The sequence below is a fragment of the Nematolebias whitei genome, chromosome 7 (assembly GCF_014905685.2).
Source record: "Nematolebias whitei isolate Nwh7 chromosome 7, NemWhi1, whole genome shotgun sequence".
Lineage (NCBI taxonomy): Eukaryota > Metazoa > Chordata > Actinopteri > Cyprinodontiformes > Rivulidae > Nematolebias > Nematolebias whitei.
Window position 1 is genome coordinate 6,609,390 of NC_056504.1, and position 21,331 is coordinate 6,630,720.

The 21,331-nt window shown below is 41.6% G+C and overlaps 2 protein-coding genes across 3 annotated transcripts; one reads left to right on the forward strand and one right to left on the reverse strand.

Annotated features, from left to right (window-relative positions):
• The first annotated feature begins 3,480 nt into the window (after positions 1–3,480).
• nudt2 (nudix (nucleoside diphosphate linked moiety X)-type motif 2) lies at positions 3,481–5,010 on the forward strand. 2 transcript variants are annotated; one of them, XM_037679187.1, is made up of 3 exons: positions 3,481–3,539; positions 4,375–4,505; positions 4,600–5,010. In XM_037679187.1, exons 2-3 carry the CDS (start codon positions 4,379–4,381, stop codon positions 4,914–4,916), a joined length of 444 nt encoding a protein of 147 aa, XP_037535115.1. In that variant the 5' UTR covers positions 3,481–3,539; positions 4,375–4,378; the 3' UTR covers positions 4,917–5,010. The 2 variants fall into 2 exon arrangements, with proteins under 2 accessions (XP_037535115.1, XP_037535114.1); XM_037679186.1 differs by having other exon boundaries at positions 3,532–3,539; positions 4,379–4,505.
• Positions 5,011–11,789: 6,779 nt separating this feature from the next.
• Positions 11,790–18,641, reverse strand: ube2r2 (ubiquitin-conjugating enzyme E2R 2). The gene is made up of 6 exons (XM_037679188.1): positions 18,163–18,641; positions 17,694–17,913; positions 14,070–14,156; positions 12,920–13,017; positions 12,183–12,317; positions 11,790–12,075 (listed from the first exon to the last, which is right to left on the reverse strand). The coding sequence occupies exons 2-6, from the start codon at positions 17,868–17,870 to the stop codon at positions 11,790–11,792; spliced, it is 783 nt and encodes a 260-aa protein (XP_037535116.1). The 5' UTR covers positions 17,871–17,913; positions 18,163–18,641.
• Positions 18,642–21,331: the final 2,690 nt, after the last annotated feature.

Sequence of the window (21,331 nt, forward strand, 5' to 3'; positions counted from 1 at the left end):
AAAAGTGGAATCACATTTGAAAAACTGAATTACATTAAACCAAAGCAGAAGTGGCCGAAACAGAAGTGGCCAGAATCACATTAGAAAAAACAGAATCACATTAGAAAAAACAGAATCACATTAGAAAAACAGAATCACATTAGAAAAAACAGAATTACATTTGAAAAAACATAATCACATTAGAAAAAACATAATCACATTAGAAAAAACAGAATTACATTTGAAAAAACGGAATCACATTAGAAAAAACAGAATTACGTTTGAAAAAACAGAATCACACTAGAAAAAACAGAATTACATTTGAAAAAACAGAATTACATTTGAAAAAACAATTACATTTGAAAAAACAGAATCACATTAGAAAAAACGGAATCACATTAGAAAAAACAGAATCACACTAGAAAAAACAGAATCACACTAGAAAAAACAGAATCACATTAGAAAAAAACAGAATTACATTTGAAAAAACAAAATCACACTAGAAAAAACAGAATTACATTTGAAAAAACAATTACATTTGAAAAAACAGAATCACATTAGAAAAAAACTGAATTACATTTGAAAAAACAGAATCACACTAGAAAAAACAGAATCACACTAGAAAAAACAGAATCACACTAGAAAAAACAGAATTACATTAGAAAAAACAGAATTACATTTGAAAAAACAGAATCACACTAGAAAAAACAGAATTCCATTAGAAAAAACAGAATCACACTAGAAAAAACAGAATTACATGAGAAAAAACAGAATTACATTTGAAAAAACAATTACATTTGAAAAACAGAATCACATTAGAAAAAACGGAATCACATTAGAAAAAACAGAATCACATTAGAAAAAACGGAATCACATTAGAAAAAACAGAATCACATTTGAAAAAACAGAATTACATTTGAAAAAACAGAATCACATTAGAAAAAACAGAATTACAGTTAAAAAAACGGAATCACATTAGAAAAAAAACAGAATTACATTTGAAAAAACAGAATCACATTAGAAAAAACAGAATTACATTAGTAAAAACAGAATCACATTAGAAAAAACGGAATCACATTAGAAAAAACAGAATTACATTAGAAAAAACGGAATCACATTAGAAAAAACAGAATCACATTTGAAAAAACAGAATCACATTTGAAAAAACAGAATCATATTAGAAAAAACAGAATCACATTAGAAAAAACAGAATCACATTAGAAAAAACGGAATCACATTAGAAAAAACGGAATCACATTAGAAAAAACAGAATCACATTAGAAGAAACGGAATCACATTAGAAAAAAACAGAATCACATTAGAAAAAACAGAATTACATTTGAAAAAACGGAATCACATTAGAAAAAACGGAATCACATTAGAAAAAAACGGAATCACATTAGAAAAAACGGAATCACATTTGAAAAAACGGAATCACATTAGAAAAAACGGAATCACATTAGAAAAAACGGAACTACATTAAGCCATAGCAGAAGTAGCTGAAGTGGAAGTGGCCCGAGTCACATTAGAAAAAACAGAATTACATTTGAAAAAACGGAATCACATTAGAAAAAACTGAATTACATTAGAAAAAACGGAATTACATTAAGCCATAGCAGATGTAGCTGAAGTGGAAGTGGCTCTAATCACATTAGAAAAACAGAATTACATTTGAAAATAACGGAATCGCATTTGAAAAAATGGAATGACATTAAGCCAAACAGGAAGCTTTTTTTTTTACATTATTAACTTTATTATTTTTATTATTATTATTATTATTATTATTATTATTTATTAACTTTATTTTTCAAATGTGATTCCGTTTTTTCAAATGTAATTCCATTTTTTCTAATGTGATAAGGGCCACTTCCGCTTCGGCTTAATGTAATTCTGTTTTTTTCAAATGTAGTTTTTTTTTTTTTTTTAAATATTGTGATTTTGTTGTTTTTGTTGTGTTTTTTCGAATGTTGTTCCTTTACACCTTAGGGCCACCGTCAGTGCTTTATCACATTCATACACCGATAGGTCACACATTGGAGGCAATGAGGGGTTCAGTGTCTTGCCCAGGGACACTTTGGCATGTGACTGCTGGTGGATTTGAACCCCCAACTCTTGCATTGGAGGACAACTGCTCTAACCACTCAGCCACAGCTGCCCATGTAATGTAGACTGCATCCTCCGGTCTGACACTGCAGTCATCGAGTTCGGCTACACCCCCCACCCCCACGTCAGTGGCCTTGTAGATAAGTTTGTTGAGACTGTGGCATCCTCTCAGTTTACTGCTCCAGCACACAGCAGCAAACAGGAGAGAACCGGCCACCACAGTCTCATAAAACATTTTCACCACAGTCCGGCAGATGTTAAATGATCTTAACATCCTCAAAAAATAGAGGCGGCTCTGGCCCTTCTTGTAGAGGACATCAGTAATCTTAGCCCAGCCCAGTTTATGGTCAATGAACAGTCATAGGCATTTATACTCCTCCACAATGTCCACAGTGACACCCTGGATGGAAATGGGGATCACCGGTGTCAGAATGTAATTAGAGATATCTCAAATAAGTATTTTGACTAGTCAAAATATAATTAAAGGTATCTTAAATAACTAATTTGTCTAGTCATAAGTCAATTTCAGATATCTGGAATGTAAGTGTGGTGAATCAGATTATATGTTAAAATGGCTTGCCTTACTCACAGGCTTCAGGAACCCTGGGGCTTACACTGCCAGGGCCTGCCGCTTTGCCCGAGTTGAGTTTCCTCAGCTATCTTTCAACCTGGTAAGTTGTGAAGGACACTGTGGAGAACGCAGGATGGGGAGGGTTAGAGTCAGGGAGATCCATGAGATCCTCTGGCTTGTGAACCAGAGGATGTAATGATGGGGGGCCCTCACAGCTACTTGAGGTACAGTATGCCCCTTTGAGGCAGGGGACGGGGAAGCAGTGGTGTTTGTAGACAGCTCACAGAAGAATTAGGGGGGCAGGGGCTGTTGTAGTAAACCTGTTGAAGAAATTATTTAATTTGTTAGCCATATCCCACATGCCGTCAGTTCCTCCTGCAGTAGCTGGTCTGAAACCAGTGATAGTCTTCATACCACTCCAGACCTCCCTCATGTTGATCTGCTGGAGAGTCCACTCCTGCTTCCTCCTGTAGTTCTTTGATCTTGATTTTCAGGTCCATCTGAATGGTTCTCAGCTCCTCCCTGTTGACACCCCTGAAGACCTTCTTCTTCTTCTTCTTCAATAAGGCTTTGATGTTTTATAGGTCACCCAAAGCTCATTACTTTTTGGTTAACAGCAGACAGTCCTTGTTGGAACAGTACAGTCCACACAGAAGCTGATACATTAAGCTTTCACACTAATAAAATTACCAGTACAAGGGACCAAAAATGATAACATTATAGGTACTTTTAGGGATGTGGAAAAGGTAGAAAAGCACCTCGTTAATCGAGCCTCAGCAAAGTGGAACTACTTGTGTCAGTCTTTAGATCAACCGGACAATTTTCTCGGTGCACCGCTGAGCGCTCCGCTTTCCCCCAATTAAAGTACTTTTCCTACAAACAAACAGTAAGTTTCAAACTTTTTCCACCATATCGGCCTAGGAGTTAAACAGAATGAACACGGAGTAAAAGTGGGAAATTAATGTGTCGAGTTCACGCTGTTAAAAATGCAACATTTAGCACAAGCTAGCTAACAGAAGTTAAACATGTTGTCAGTCTAATACACTTGTTTTATATGCTGTGAAATACAGACTAAAATAAAAAGTGTCTCGAAAGGCAACAAAAACAAGAAAGTAAATTAGCATTTTGACTTTTCTGGTTGCATATTAAATGTGCTCATGATCAAAATAAACAGTTTTATGTAGTTGACCTGACACACTGGACAAACGTTGTGTGAATAGAAGCACAAATATATTCGTTTATTCCCGTGTTCATTTAAAGATGGAAGGTAAACAGTTAAGATGTGGTTTATAATAAATGTGAGCTTGCACCTTTAAATCCGCATGAGTTTTCATCAACAACAACACATTAAAGGTTCTGTTTGCAATTTTCAAACCGTTCTTGAATCAGTAAGCAGCTCTCCTTGAAAACCCACGTTGCATACAAACGTTTTAAACAAAGATCTGCTCTTGACACTTGGGGGTATGTGTTTGGGATCACTCAGCTACTGCTACACCAAACTTTAGCTCAGCGTTTGTTAAAATGACTTGTTAGCTGTTGGGCATCTTGAATCTGCTTTCCTTCAACAGTTGGGAGAGTTGCAGCCTTCACTGACATGATCTGTTCCCATTCAGCACCGATGCATCCTGCCGTCCAACACACCCCGTCTTTAACGGTGCTGGTCAGCACAGACTGTCCCAATAAACACATTAAAATGTCCTCTTTGCTTATTTGCTGAACAGGAAGATGGCTCTGCGAGCTTGTGGGTTCATAGTGTTTCGCCGCCTTGTTGGCAGCGTGCCACCACCAGGCAATGTGGAGTATCTCCTCCTGCAGACTTCTTATGGGCAGCACCACTGGACGCCACCCAAAGGTGTGTTTAAAAGTTCAACTCGGATGAGCTAAGCTCTGTTTAGATAGAGGTTAATGTTTTATTACCATTAACATTCGATATGTTCATTTGGCAGGTCATGTGGACCCAGGTGAGGACGACCTAACTACTGCCCTGAGAGAAACCAAAGAAGAGGCGGGGCTAGGGGCGGAGCATCTGCAAGTGCTAAACGGTTTTGTGAAGAAGCTGCAGTATGAGGTTCGCGGCAGACCCAAAGAGGTGCTGTACTGGCTGGCCGAGCTGAAAGACCCGGGGACGGCGGTGATGTTGTCCGACGAGCACCAAGACTATCGCTGGGCCCCGCTGGAGGAGGCCTGCGCCCTGGCCCAGTACAAAGACCTGCAGGACACCCTGAGAGCAGCTCACAGACACCTAGAGGTCCAGCAGGACTGACAGCGATGTGTCAGAAAGTAGACTTAAAAAGACACTAAATAATGAAAAATACTGCCTCACATTCACCGTGCAACGAAGGCGAACAGATGGTTTTGCTGCATGCTAGCTGATAATGTTATGTTAGCAAAATATTACCTGAACCATTTGGCAGATTTGAATGAGACGTATAAAGTGAAAGGCAGCAGCAATATGCATTTCTTAAAGGAATGCTAGGCCTTTAATCATCTCCTGCTTTTATGGTTTGTGTAAATGCTTTGTCTCCGGAGTGGTTTTAATTTATGTGATTTGGTTTATGAACAATACAAACATGGGCTATATCCGTGTACTTGAATCTTGGGTCACATGTAATAGGATTAAACCGAAATCATATTTTTGAATTCAAATTATTCAAAATATGCCAAATGCACAACTGAGTGAAGAAAATCTAAGGTTAGTCTTGACTGGTATAAAATAAAAAGACAGCTATGCTTTATTTAGCGTAATCTATAGTTTGAATCAAATGCAGCGATCTTCTAGAGCCAGCTGTGAGATCAGGGCAGCAGGAGATCGCAGAGCCACCCAGGAGTTGGGGCAGCCGGAGCATGGAAGGACTTTGATGTAAATGCAGCCATAATTAACAACATGTTGCACTCTTAAATTCTGTCCATTAAATGTGAATAACAAAAAGGCAGGAAATTTGTTGAAATGATGAACTCCTGCCACAAGGTGGAGACAAAAACACTTCACACAAAGCTGCACATCTGTAGGGCTGAAAGTGGTGGTGGGGGATCAGCTGTTTCTGACAAGGATTTTAAAGCAAAAATTGTTTAAGGTTATAAATATCTTCAAATGTTTAAGTTTTTTCATTACGCGTGCAAAGATTATAATTAATAAACTTTAAGAGCTGTACCTGTTTGAAACTTTCAGATATTTTTTTAAATCAAATTCCTGTTAAATACATTAAAGGCAGGAACAGACTGATTAACAGAGGTCTATGTATGTTTTTTTTTTTTAAGTGGTCTCTCATAAGGTTGGGTTTAAAATCAGCTGACTCAGCTCAACAATTTAGACTTCTGTATAAACTAGTAAATTAATAAAATAAAATATGGTTTTGCACTCCAAGTGTAATGCTGATGTCATCAAGGTGCAGCAGAGGGTGATCATGCAAGTGAAAGGTTGTGGTTTTTATGACATAAACTAAAGTTATAATGAACTCATTTGGCTTAGATGCCTTTCAATTGATTAAAATACTGATCATATTTAAAAAAAAATCCAAATCGTATTTAATGTCCCAATATTCCCCTCCCTGGGCTGCCACCTTACCGTGGTGGAGGGTTTGAGTGTCCCAATGATCCTAGGAGCTAAGCTGTCAGGGGCTTCATGCCTCTAGTAGGGTCACCCAAGGCAGACAGGTCCTAGGTGAGGGACCAGACAAAGTGCAGCCCAAACACCCCTATGATGAATAAATTTAATGGAAACAACGTTCCCTCGCCCTGACGTGGGTCACCGGAGCCCCACTCTGGAGACAGGCCCGGAGTTGCAGCACGCTGGCAAGCGCCTGGTGGCCGGGCCTTCACCCATGGAGCTCGGCCGGGGACAGCCCGAAGAGGAGACATGGGTCCCCCTTCCCATGGGCTTACCACCTGTGGGAGGGGCCAAAGGGGTGCAATGTGGGATGGGTGGTGGCCGAGGGCGAGGACCCTGGCGGTCTGATCCTCAGTTACAGAAGCTGGCAAGACCGGGAGGAGACCCAGAGGAAGACCCAGGACATGATAAATCTAGGGATTCCCCAGAGGAGCTGGCCCAAGTGGGAGAGGGAAGTCTGGGCCTCCAGCTACTACAACCTACCCCCGCGACCCGACCCCGGATAAGCGGAAGACAACGGCTGGATGGATGTCCCAATCTTGTTCGAAATTAGTGATAAAGTTTAACCAAAAATTGTAAAACACATGATTCTTTCTCATATACTGTGTAGAACTTATATGAATTTAAAGACTATAAAACTAAGCTTTACATCATTACCATTGGTAAAAATGTAACTTTTCTCTCTCTCTCGTTACCCTAATACTGAGAACTAGAAGGAACTACAAATCATTACCACTTGATTTATTTTTTAAACAAAATACATGTTCACCAGTGAAAATGAGCACACATGGAAACTCCACAGTAAATGCTCTGAAGTGACTGACTTTTCTAGGTGTTTAAAAGAAAAAAAACATGTATACAGTATAGAGCTAATTGTTGCAGCGATGTCCATCGACATCTGGACAAACTGAACCGGACCCCGCAGCTCTTTCATCAGATAAACCATCAATTATAATTCATGCAACAGTAGGACTTAAACAGGAGTAATCACAAAGTGAAACAGGTTTCAAAGACAAACTTTATTTATTTTTTTATCATTTTACAACCTAACCACAATAACTTTCATTTTGCATATCACTCTTAACTTTAGCCCAAACGCCTACTTTATTTGTCTGTGCTCGATGACGCGTAGGTTTAGCAACTTAAATCAGAGCCATCTGCAAACAAAACCCAACAGTGTGTTTACATTCAAAATAATAAAAAGTGATTTGCTCTTCACAAGACAACGAGGGGCAGAAACAGCATTAATGGGACAATGTGTGAGACTGTGGACAGGTCAGTCTTCAGTGTGTGACCCTCATCTTTGATTCACACCTCTAAAATACACAGCTGTGCACGTGCACACACGACTTATTTCGATTTTTGGTTGCAACAATGCGCAGTGGATTATTCAGACTGGTCCTTTCTTCCGTGAGTCACTTTGTACTTTTTTGGCAAACTAATAATTGGTGCAACTTCCAATACAAAGAAAACCTTTAAAACTTTCTTTTGTCCCAATTATAAAAGTCAAAGCAGGTATTTATTTTAAAACGAAAGGCCTTTAGCATGAAAAATTAAAAGGGCTACACTAAACCTGGACTTCTCACTATTAGAACTAAAAATGAACCAAAAGCTGAAACTTGGCTTTTGAAGCAGTTTATTATTTTTTTAATATTTTCAGGGTTTAAAACAAATGAGGCCACACTTTTGCCTGTTAGCTGCTAGTTAGCTTAGCACAGACAGGAAATGGGCAAGAACTAGCCTGTCCCAGATTATAAAGTCAAAAAGTTCAGCATGTATTGTATCAATAAAAGCACATCATGTTCAAATTTACCGTGTAGGCACACTTCGTTACGGCTGGATAAAAGCAGGCTAAATGTTAGCCTGTTCAGATGCTAACTCAAGCTAACCTGACCATTATATCAAGATTTTGCATAGAGCCAAAAAAAAAAATTCTGCTGATGTGAAAATTGTTGAATCCTAACTTGTAAAGTTAGAATATTTTAGCCCTCGTTATCTTGTTAATATTCAGAGCGTCCAGCAGTTACACATTTTTTCCATCCCACTGGGTTTATCAGGTTTAATCTAAAGTTAAACATTATAATTTGCTACTTAACCATAGTTGTGAAATTATTAAAATACTCAGTTTACAAAAAAAAAGAAAGAAATGTGTTCAACTTTTAAAAAGTAATCATTCTCGGTTTTACCTTCGTGGAGAATTACTTTGATTTAGAGCAAATTACAAGGCTTTTGATGTCAATTTTATTTTCCTACATTGTTCATGTTGACGTGTGGTGCACGATGCTAATGGGTTTATAAGAAATTTTCTTCGTAACAGTGAACGATGTTATAAATTTGATCACTTTAAAACAGCAAAAAATAAAAACTACTTGCAAATTATCCTTGCGTTCGTGTTCAGTGCCAATTTCAGCCCAATGCAGTGAAAGCAATTTAATCCGAGACCTGAGGAGGAAATTTAGCAACAGTCACAAAGAAACCTTGTTAAATTTAGATCTAAGGGACAAATTGTACAAATTTTCTAAAATATTTTAGAATTTAACATGCTATTATAAGCTTTATAGAAGTTTTACACAAGTATTGTTTGAAAAATAAAACTCAGATGCCTTTGAACGGACCATGTTTAATAGGCCATTGCAGTGGTTCCCAACCATAGTCCTTGAGGAACACCATCCTGCATGTTTTAGTTGTTCCACTGCTCCAACACACCTGATTCAGTGGTTTAATTACTTCCTTAATTTTGTCTGAAGCCTGTTAATCAGGCTTTCATTCACATCAAGTGTGATGGAGCATAGGACGAACTAAAACATGCAGGATGGTGTTCCTCAGGGACCAGGGTTGGAACCACTGCCATAGTGTACAAATCTAACTCGCCAGTACACTGATCAGCCCAAACTCATCAGGACCAGAACTCTAATATTGAGCTATTTTAATGACAAGGTGATCACGGCGTACAGCCATGAGCCTTCACCACTTTTTTTTGCCCATTTCCTGGTTTTGACGCCGTTTTCTGGGAATTTGAATCTTATCAAAAGTTACTTAAATTCTTGCGCTTGATCAGTCTTTTACTTTCAAAAAGTCCAAATAAAAAAAGGGTTCTCTTGCTACCTAATTCTTCTTGGTCATATTGTTGTGGCTGATCAGTACATATCACTTTATCTCGAACGCTTCCTTTAGCAGACACACAAGATTGATGCTTTTCGTTACTTTGAGCGATCAAGTCTCTACATGATGAGGGAGGGGCAAAAAATTAGGACCACGTCAATGAAAAGTTCTGAATCTGTAGCATCTGTCCTCTTTGTACCAAAATATCAAATCCATTACAGGTCTGGGTCAGGAGGACCGTCCTCAAAAAATGTCCAGTCTCTGTGAGCTTCAAAGCCTGGGGCCAGGAGATACTGTTCCACTCCACTGGCTTCACATTGAAATCCAAAAAGGTGGCATGAGGAGTTCAAACAAAAAGCAGTAAATCCACTGCATGCATCCATCGGTCCATTAAAATGAAAGCTGGTGGGGGGTGAACTTGATTTCCGTGGCATAAAAAACAAAATCCATCCATCTGAATCACAAGTTGTTCCAGTGCTCTTGTGTAGAACGGGTTCTTAACGTGACAAAATGTGTAGTCTGCATGATGCAGCACAAGAGACACGAGTCACGTTGTTCTGTTCAGAAGTACAGGTTTGGAGTTTTCTTCTCTTCAGCCAGCCGAGGCCGATCAAGAGCCCTGAGCCGAGTCCCTTCTCAGGTTCATACGCTCATTTGGGAAAACTCGTTAAATCGGACAGAAGTCTGAGGATTCCACGAAAGGGAAAATTAAAATAAAAATAAAAAAAATGAGGAAAACCCTGACATCATAGCCATCATGAACGCTAAATGTAAACACACACACACACACACACAGGGTAACAGGCAATGCCATATTCAAACGTGTACGTGAGATTTCCCGCCCCCACACACCATCGACAATTAGACTCTGAACAACGCTCGGTTTTCAAAAAGTTGGAGTCAGACAACAAAAACGGCAACACGTACCGCGACATCGTGACTCCACTCCGTTTTGAAGCCAAACCCCAACATTTTGATAGAATTTATTTGGCTCTTGCTCAAAGAGAGAGAAAACGCACCCCAGCCTGGACCAACAGCAACACTCCGTCAGGTGTAAACACCAGCAGTGGATTAGACACGTTTAGAGCACTACGGCTGTCCAACTAATACAGGACGTGAGAAAAAGAAGCAGAGACGCGTCGTTCATCTTCGTCGACTGTTTTCCACTCATTCAGCGAACGTCTACCGAGGCCCTGAGGTTGAAGAGGCAGAGTGTGAGGTGGGACATGGTGATGGAGAGTCTGTGACAGACTGATGGAAGTTGTGCCCATAGACTGGAGGCGTTGGCTGAAGAGGACCGAGTCCAAATCGAACAGAGAGCTGGGAGAGACAACGATATCGTGAATGGCAGCTGGCCAGCTCATCGACTGGTTAATGAGCCAAGCGTCCACGAGCTGGACCGTCTGAGACGTCCCACAGGAGAACAGGACAGGGTGTCAACCAAATAAACAGGAAACAACAAGGACAGACGGTGAACAGACCCAATCGTCTTTCAACGTGAAAACTGACAAAAGAGCTGACCAGTGACAGAGGAGCCCAACTTTTGAAGAACACAACCATCTGAGGACTCGGAAAATGTTTTGTAGGAAAAGAACGGATCGTATTGAACCTACACAAGCTTGTCTTACGTTTTGGTCAGTGGACGTTAGTTCATTAAACACACACACGGTGAAAGAGTTGAGCCATGTCCAAGCATCTTAAACAAAACTGAGAAATTCGTAAAGCAACTCGGAGCCACTTGGTGTTTCGGGGGTTGTGGTTGTTTGCAGGTGAGAAAAGAGTTTCCTGCCGTGATCCAAACCAGAGCTCAGGAGTTCATCCTGACTGAACATCAAACACAAAGTCAAGTCCTTAAACAGCACAAAGGCTGTTTGCTCTGCACGAACAGATACATTAAGCACTAAAGGTTTAAAACTGGTCATTGAATGAGTTTAAACCCAACTAAGTTTGCAACGAGTTGCATGAAGAGAACACAAGCGTATGTCAATAATTTGTAGCGGGCACGTTTCACCTCCACGCCGACCAAAACCATGGAAGGAGGTGAACCCTCGAGCTCTTCGACTGGATATTTTAGAAGTGGAAATGCTCTCAAGACGACCTCAACCAGGACTGGAACAACTCCACGACTCCGCAAACCCTTAAGAGTGCAAGTGGTAATTAAGGCAAATGGTGAAAACGCAGAATTCAGACTTTCAGTGAAAACAACCTTGCTGAAACTTTTCCACCAGCGGGACGTGAGAATCCTTGTTGGACCGAAACACGTATCGGCTAAATAAACGAAGAAAAGTTTCCGGCGGTATGACCCCACTGTATGTGCAAACAAACGCACCGACACACACACGCATACACACCCAAACACGCTGAAATCAATGGAGGATGGTGGGGGGGGGGGCGTCGCTGGCAGGGAGGAGTTTATTATCCAGAGCATCACGACTCTTCGTTTCCGGAGTCGTCCTGGTTGTCGTAGTGCCTGGTGGACGTCCCGCCGTCCTCCACCGAGGTCATGCACCCTGCCTCGCCTATGGACTCCATCTCGCTCTCGTCGTCCTCCTCGTCCTCCTCCTCCATGTCGTCATCGTACAGGTCGTCGTAGAGGAGGTCCGAGCTGCTGTCCTGAGAGGGAACCCTGGTCTGGATGCAGTACTCCGCCAGCGTGGTCGGCACCTTCACGCCATCGCGCTCTGCCTCGGCTGCTGTTGACATCACCTGCTTCCTGTCGGCAAAAGCCAGAAATGCACGTTAGATTGGGCGTACAGACTACAAAATTAATTAATTAATTAATTAATTAAAAGCACGGTAAATTCCTTTAAAGTGCATTACCTGATAATCTCTGCGTACTCCTTGTCCTTGCCTTTGCTGTCCCTCCATTTACGAAACATGACGGAGGCGTCCACGTTGGCTGGGGAGAAGGTGTTGGGCTCGTTGAGCAGAGAGATCACACTGAGAAGGATGGTCCTGATCACACACACACACACACACACACACACACACAATGAGAACCTTCAAAAACATCAAGGTCGCACCCAGAAGCTTCTGGAAACTTTACTTCCTCTCTCCTCCCGTGTGGATCCGCGTGGGCTCAGACTTTCAAACGCAGACTCGGCACTTTATCTGAACTCCGTGAAGTTTGTCGACTTGCAGAATTAAGGAGAAATTCACGAAGACGCCCTGCAGGAGCGTCTCCCGTTTTAGAAGTCAGAACAAATGTCGTTTTTAATTTTATTTTCTCACTTATGTTTGGTTTTTTTTGTTTTAGTTCCGAGTTGCCTTGCCCCATGAAATCACTGCAGACAATTTTTCAGAGATGACGCAACTCTTTCAGGGGACGTAAAACGCTTTTCAAGCTTGTGATCATACTTTCTGACACACTTTGATGTGAAATATATTCGAGGTTCGCCTTCACTTCTCAGCTTTCTTATCCTACTCTGTATTTTAATCAAGTCAGTCGTTCGTTGCTCGCAGGAAAATGCAACCTAACGAATACCATTAGTTAAAAACGGCGATGAAGCACGTCTGTCAGAAAACGAGTCGAACGTGACGTTTCGTGGAGAAGTTACCTGACGTTCTGGGTGGGGTTCCACCTCTCAGACGGCAGCTCCCCGCTCTGTGGGTCATCGACAGGGGGGTGCAGGATGGAGATGCACACATCTCCGTTCTGAGGGGAGACCAAATATCACTACTTATTTATATAAATACACTATAAAACAAGCCTACATATATTTTATCCGTAATAATGCATGCTTTAACTCTGTATGTAGATGAGAAGCTGCAGATCAACGTCAACATAAATGGTGATTTTTTTATTTTTATTTGTTTAATATAACCGACTGCACTCAGGGTCCAGTTAAATCATGTTTCCACAGAGGTTCCTGACCTGGCTGCCCGGTGGAGCTAGTGAGCAAAACAATGCTGCTCACAACTAAAAGGTCCTGAAGTGCAAACATGGATGACGTGCACGGTGTTCCAGTATCCCAGAGGGTTTTTCTGGGTTCTCTAAGCCTCTAAGCTTCATAATTAAAAAATAAAAAAACACTTAACTGAGACACAGCTTCTGAGATGATTTTATGAAGGAACAACGATGATATAAAAATGAAGTTTATAACAACAAACACTGTCAAGGGGAAAAGCCAGCCACACTTCCTGTCTGGGCAATTGACAGTATATCCACTGTAAGGTTTTATTATAAAGTTAATTTATCAGGTGAAAAAGTACATAAAAAGGTATTTTTTTCTAGAAACGCACTAAAAGAGCTATAGGAAGGTGTCACCAACATACATTCATGTCTTTCCTACACAATTCATGCATGATTTGTGTGGGTTTTTTGGGGGTAGTAAGATGAAACAAATTGTGCCATAAAGTTTGCAATTAATTAGTTTCTAAAAATAAAAAAAGTCAAATGTGCACACTCTACTCCAAAGCCAGCGTCAGAGTTTAAGATCTATGAGTTTATAAGAGTACAGAGTAAGACTGAGCCCGGTAATGACTCTAGAAGGCTAGAACGGATGCAACAGGGAAGAACGCTCACTTACAGCGTTAAAAACATACTTTCAAATAAATAATAATATAAAAATTGACTTTATACATGGACCGACTTCAGCACAACGGAGTTCATAATCACAAATCAAATGACGAGGTTACATCTCGCTCATCAAAGTGTTTCAAGAGAAGTTGCCCCACGCACATTAGTCACACAAAACAAACGTTTACCTCATAAATATTTGGGTGCCACATCTTGGTGAGGAAGCGAAAGGTGGGAGGAGAGTACGGGTAGTCAACTGGGAACTTGATGTGAGCCTGGAGGAAAAACCAGAGTGATTTACAGACAACTGTGTTGGAACCTCATCGTCATAGAAATAAAGACACAACTTCATGTGACCTTCGATTTAAGATTATGAAATCAAACAACTGGCTTTTTTTATGCATGTGAATGTTTCTGTTCAGCGCCCTGAGATGACGTCTGTTGTGACTTGGCGCTACATAAATAAACTGAATTGAGTATTAATGTGCACTAAAATGTGTGTGTCGACACAAAGTTTATTCACGTTTATGATCAACCGGAGGTGTTGAGTCGCAGACAGGTTCACGTTGATCGACTGGTCTAATGTCACAAATGGACTGAGGCCAACTCATCTGAAAACCACCACCAAAAAGAAATATTACAGATAATTATATTTCAACTATCAAGTACCAGCATAAAGCGCCTGACATCATGTTGTTACTAATTCTCTTTCCCCCCTAAGAACTACACACTGGAGATCCTGATGCATGCTCCATAATCCAAGATCAACACCATCAGGCCAGGACTCTGAGGTCTACACTCCTCTCCAGGCCAGCAGTCACTCTGTCAGGGATGAAGATGTTCACATTGAGAGGAACGATGGTTTGAGAGAGGAGTAAAGGAGGCCATCTTTGTGAAAATAAACCGTCCATCATTAAACAGGGGTGGAGGCCTCCGGGTTCAACTGTCCTCCTCTTACAATGCTGTGATTGCTAGTATCACTCAGCCCCCTGTGAGTAGTAAACAGCCATCAGGTGCTAATGATCCTTTGTTAGGCTGATGGTCCTTCTTGAGCATGTGATCAGCTGGTTTTGGTTGTCAGCAGCAAACTGGTTGATCCACTCTGAGAAGGTGCTATTTAAGAGACTGAGCTGAATACAGCACCTCAGACTGAGGAAGTCTCTCGGATGAGAGACGAAACGTTTCTACATTTTTGTTGTTGTTGTTTTTTTTTTAATGTCCAGAGGACCTGATTTAACTCTTTTAGATTTACACTGGAGATATTTTCCTGGGAACTTTGTGTTCTTTTCTTTTCAGGGTTTGTTTCAGGATTAAGCTGAAAGAGCTGCAGGCTTGGGTGTGTTCAGGCCAGACTCAAATTAAGCAGCCAGAGGAAGACTCAGATTAACTCCAGAACGCTGCTGCAAACACACATCGTTACACCAATTTTTTTTTTTAAATAAATAAATAAATAAAAAGAAGAAATAGCAGTTTTATCTACTTAAAAATATATATATATTTTTAATATTTAAAAACAAGTAAAATCCTTATGAAAATTTTAAAAAAGTAATAGCTGTAAGACATGACAGGCCTGAGAGTTTCAAAAATATTATTTTCAACACTAAGAAAAAAAAACCCACGATATGTCAGAACTTTTTTAATTTTCTCGTTGAGGAGTGTTTTATCCTCCAGCAGGCAGGTGGTCCGTGATCACAGGCTTGTTTAAGATTTAACAACAAACTAATGGAGGTGGATTATATGTGTGTGTGTGGTGTGGGGAGTGGTGGCGCAGAGGGTGGGTCTGTGATCGGACAGTCGCCGGTTCGACTCCCCAGACCAACAACATCAGAATGTGGGTGGGAAAGTTGAAGCATCAACACCCGTCTCCACCTTCACCATGTGCTCCACACAGAGGGCTGTGGTAGCTCGGTGGTTGCGACAGGAAGAGCAGCCGGCGTAAAAACGACTGCCAAGTCTTTGAGCGAGTTAGTTCACTGTGGCGACCCCTGAAGGAAGGAGCAGCCGAAAGAAAAAGGAAAATACCGTCTTGTGGCTGCTTTTCAAACAGCCACGTGTAAACCTCAGATTTTTTTTTTTTTTACAGTTTATGTGCATAAACCTAAACTGAGCTGATAATCATTCCCTTTCATCGACGGTCCACGTTGTTACATTATCGGGTTTTTTTCTTTTTAATTATTTGGAAATCGAGAAAACTTGTGAGCGTTTTGCAGGAGGAACGCGTCACTTCTTCAAGACGTTTAGCTTCTCATCCAACAACACGACCGGGTGACCCTCAGTAGGGATGGAAGGGAAAGTGATCTGCTTGTGAGTTTTACAAACCACAAAACAAGGAACGGCCCAGCCTGGTTGATAAGCGAGCGTCACACCTTCCAGTTAGACGTCTTCAAAATCTCTCCAAGAACCAAAACGTCCAGTTACCTTCACTTTAATTTATCAGCTCCATAATGCGCCTCACAAACACATCTGGACAGCTGTTGGACCAGTTCAAAAATAAGTGTCAATCGTTTTACAACCATTAACTCTATAAACGACTATTTTACCATTTGTACAGAATAAGTTTGGCTATAAGAGTTTATCCTGCTAAAATAACTACAAACAAACAAATCCCTACCTTTACACCAATAATAATAAAAAAATGCTGAAATGAGTCCGTTCTTTTAATGATAAAAACATTTTGATGAGTCTTACCTGGAGAAATGAACCCTGTAGTGGAAGTCTTAAAACCTATTTGATCAATTTACCGTTTTTCTTTGCGTCTTAAAAACGTTACTTTGGCGTGTTTCTGACATTGAACTCTAAATTTGTATTTTAATATAATTAAGTTGACCACAGTTGTTGTTTTTCTTTACAAGACCGCAGCACTGGCCACTGAGCTACCGTAGTCCTCATTAGGAGCCTAACATGACATATTTTAAACATTTTTGTTGTTATCTACCTGAATGATGGCGCTTACAAACCTTTTTCTTTCTGCAAGCACCTAAAATCCGTACGTTAATTAAAACTAAACAAGACTGTGCGTTTGTGAATCGTCGTTCTAGAACACCTTTAGTGCACGCACTGCACGTCCCCTCGCCGTCTGTCCAAGTGGAGGACTGGTTTCCTTCATAGTTTTATGCGTGAACAGATTGTCCGACCCCGTCGTGTAGGAACACGGAATGTAAAAGATAAAGCACAACAACCTGAACAACTAGCATTGTCATTCCACAAGACATCGTCCATGTTACAACCCCAACCAGTGTCACTGTTCTTTTAATAAACACAAAAATGGCAGACTCATCTAATCACGCTGTTCTTTGTGCCAACATAACATTTAAGGTGGCCACAAAGCTAAAAAAAAATAGCTTACTTGAATTACAACCATCGTGTGAGTGAAGTGTTGAGTTAATAAAGAATATTTGTATTTTCTTTCAGCTGCTCTTCTTCTGGGGTCGCCACAGCGAACGAACTCGCTCAAAGACGTGCCAATTGTTTTTACGCCGCCGTCCTTCCTGACGCAACCACAGAGCACCGAGCTACCACAGCCCTCTGTGTGGAGCAGGGAGCTGCCATCGGGCGCACCGGGGAGCAGATGGGGGTTAAGTGCCTTGCTCAAGGGCTCAGAGTAGGGTGGAACCAGGTATGTGCGTTTCACCTTTTCAACCCACATGTTGATGGTGTCGGAGTTGAACCGGCGACTTTCTGATCACAGGCCTGCCTTCTCTAACCTCTGCGCCACCACTCCCCCAGTTAATAAAAAAAAAAAAACGAACGAAACGTGAAAGTAATTGTCAAAAAAAAGCATTCAGGTCACGTGACAGAACACCTCGTCCCACCTTGAAGTAGCCCCCTTCATACAGGGTATTGGGGGGCCCGAAGATGGCCACCTCCCAGTTGTAGAGGTCAGACTCCTCTACCAGGGTGATGCGGAAGCCCTCCACCGGCTGCTCCTGGAGGGACTTCAGCTCCATCATCAGGGCCTTCTGGGAACTGGGGGTCGCCTGGTGGGCCATGTTATCTCCTCTTGTGACACCAGGGGCCACAGATCAGCGAAACCTGGACACAGGGAACAGACAAGGCTCGTGAGTTTCATGTCAGTCAGGGCTGCTCTTGGACTCCAGATACATTTAATAACCCGGAACTAACAGAACAGCAAACCTGAGCTTCATGAAGAATCTTTCCAGTGAAATGTGCATCCAGAATTTAAACCCAAACAGCCTCCAGGGCCTGCCAGAGCTAGGTTCATTTTGGAGGCCCTGAGCAGGGGGGGTGGGGGGGGGGGCAAAGTTAACAAAAAGTGTTTACCTCTGTTGCCTCGCACTGAAATAAGCAGTCGTTGGGTTCGAGCTGGAAAGGTGAGCTCAATGGCTGTCCATGCTAGCGCCGTGTTCACAACAGGAGCGGAGGGGTTTCTCCTCCAGTCTGCCGCTGCTCCTCCTCGTGCTTCAGGATTCTTTGTGTGCCCGTGTTGACAGTTGACATGGAGCAATTCTCACTCTCAAGCCTCGCTCAGATACGGGGGTTCGGCGCCCCTGCCATCTACCCCGAGCTGCTGGTTGGGTTCGGGCAGGCGCTCAGCTGGTCCCCGCTTGTTTATGTTTGTTTCCGTGCTCCCCCAGCGGTCTCAACTTCTCCACACGTCAGCTAAACCCCCACCGACCGAAGCAACTTGGTTCAAAAACACAGAAGAAGCGGGTTTTTCTGCTTTCAGCAGCGGCGGGAAACACCGACGAGGTCGAGCCCCCGGTCCCTGAAAGCACAGGACCGCAAGCGAGAGGTTTACTCTCGAGAATTACAGCGGATTTAATCGATTTTTATTTTCCTCCCATCGACGCTTCCGGCTATCATTGCGCGTGTCTGCGGAACGTAAAGCGTAAGAGAGCCGTAACGTGACGTGCGCGCTCCCGACGCTGGAATAAAAACATGTCACACTCGAATGATAAACGTGTAACGTGTTGTTGAAATGATTTGTGTTCAGAAAAGATTGTTTTAATGAAAAAGTAAGCATCAGAAAATTATTTTTATTTAGTTTTTTAAGTTTTGAACTGCCTTAAGCTTTATTCTATTTATTTATTAATTATACTTTATTTTTATTTTTATCTTTAAACATGTTTTCTAAAGTTAAGTTTTATGGGCTTGGGGCATTTATCTTTTTTAAAAGAACGAAAGACGCTTCCAGCCCACAGCCATCTGCATCTATGACAAGTCTTTAATGAAACCAGGATAATGACTTACAACATTTAATTTCCCTTTGGGAATAATAAAGTAATTTTTAAGTGAATTGAATTAAATCAAAACATGGACAGCATGCAAACTCTTGCATACGACAGTGGAACTTTTTGACCATAACTAATCACATGTTGATCATATATTAATCATTTTATGTTGAGCAAATGTTAACAGGATGACATGATTTAGTCATAACAAAATTAATTCATCCATCCCCATCCATCATTTTTTACCTGCTTCATCCTTTTCAGGTCACAGGGATCACTGGTGCCCATGTCCAGCATCACTGCATGAGAGGTGAGAGACACCCTGGACAGGTCTCCAGTCCATCACAGGGACACATTGAGACAAACATCCATTCACTCTCTCACTCACTCTAGAGACAATTTAGAGTTACCATTCAGTCTAACATGCATGTTTTTGGTCTGTGGGAGGAAATCAGTGTACCCAGAGAAATCTCTGCATGCATGGAGAGAACATGCAAACTCCACCCAGACACGACCCCAACCAGGATTTGATCCGGCAACCTTCTTGCTGAGAGGCGGCAGCTCTACAAACTGAAATAAACTACCGGTAGTCAGTATTTTGTTGTATATATTCTGTCTTTTTTCCGTCATCAGGCTTAAACTTTCTCAATTCAGTTTCAGAGCATTGCTGTATGGTCATCATATCTATTGATGCAAGTAAGAGTAATAACTTCACCTCTATAATGCCATTTATACTGACTGAGAAAATTGACTTGATTCTTTATCTTAAATTTAAATTATATTGGACTCCTATTGCTGCCTGTTTTTATCCTTAATATCATTCGGATGTAATTTTCATGATCCGTCATGACAGTTTTGTGTCCAGAATTTTTGTCAACTTTCTCTTTATGCTTCACTTTTTAAACAATTCTATTGTGATCACACCAAACTGCTTCACATTTTTTGACACACACACACACACACACACACACACACACACACACACACACACACACACACACACACACACACACACACACACACACACACACACACACACACACACACACACACACACACACACAGTGCTGATTTGCTATACCTTCTCCAGACAGGTTTATCATTCATGTTGTTGCAGCTGACTGCTCACCTGTTTTCTTCTCAAACTGGTGCAACAGTTTGCAAACACTCACTTTGAGCTGCAGGCTCATTTGCACATTTAAAATTGATTGGGTGTTTGATTTGGAAATGCAAATTATAGTTGTTTTTTTGTTTGTAAGTTTTATGTATTATTGAGCTGTTATACAAAACACACATTCATCACAACAATATATGTTTTATGATTTATCTTTAAAGGGGGACCGGAGGGTGTGCTCCAGTTATAGGGGCATCACTCTCCTTAGCCTGCCTGGTAAGGTCTATTCAGGGGTACTGGAGAAGCGAGTCTGATCGTTGGTTGAACCTCAGATCCAGGAGGAACAATGTGGATTCCATCCTGGCCGTGGAACACTGGATCAGCTCTTTACCCTCACGATTGTCCTCGAGGGATCACGGGAGTTTGCCCATCCAGTCTACATGTGTTTTGTGGACTTGGAAAAGACATTCGACTGTGTTCCTCGGGTACACTGTGGGGGGTGCTCCGCGAGTATGGGGTTGGGGGCCTGTTGTTACGGGCTGTTCGGTCTCTATACAAAAGATGTGAGCGTTTTTGTTTGCATTCCAGTAGTAAGTCGGACCCATTCAGGGTGGGAGTTGGACTTCACCAAGGCTGCTCGTTGTCTTCAATTCTGTTCATAACTTTTATGGACAGAATTTCTCAGTGCAGCCAGGGTGTGGAGGGTTTCCTATTCGGTGGCCTCAGGATTCCATCTCTGCTCTTTGCAGATGATGTGGTCCTGTTGGCGTCATCGTGCCGTGATCTTCAGCTCTCACTGGAGCGGTTTGCAGCCCAGTGTGAAGTGGCTGGGATGAGAATCAGCACCTCCAAATCTGAGGTCCTGAACCGGAAAAGGGTGGATTGCTCTTTTCAGGTCGAGGATGAGGTTCTGCCTCAGGTGGAGGAGTTCAAATATCTCGGGGTTTTGTTCATGAGTGAGGGAAGAATAGACATTGACAGACCTATTGGTGCAGCGTCTGCTGTATTGTGGACTCTGTACCGGTCCGTAGTGGTGAAGAGAGAGCTGAGCTGTAAGGCAAAGCTCTCTGTTTACCAGTTGGACTACGTTCCTACCCTCACCTATGGTCACGAACTCTGGGTAGAGACCGAAAGAACAAGAATG

Excerpts from the sequence above, each read along its gene's own strand:
- nudt2 (XM_037679187.1), top strand. The coding sequence starts at position 4,379 with ATGGCTCTGCGAGCTTGTGGGTTCATAGTGTTTCGCCGCCTTGTTGGC. Across the intron at positions 4,506-4,599 it reads CCACTGGACGCCACCCAAAG|GTCATGTGGACCCAGGTGAG; the intron begins GTGTGTTTAAAA and ends TTCATTTGGCAG.
- ube2r2 (XM_037679188.1), bottom strand. The coding sequence starts at position 17,870 with ATGGCCCACCAGGCGACCCCCAGTTCCCAGAAGGCCCTGATGATGGAG. Across the intron at positions 14,157-17,693 it reads ATGAAGGGGGCTACTTCAAG|GCTCACATCAAGTTCCCAGT; the intron begins GTGGGACGAGGT and ends TTTTTCCTCCAG. Across the intron at positions 12,076-12,182 it reads GAGTACGCAGAGATTATCAG|GAAGCAGGTGATGTCAACAG; the intron begins GTAATGCACTTT and ends TTTTGCCGACAG.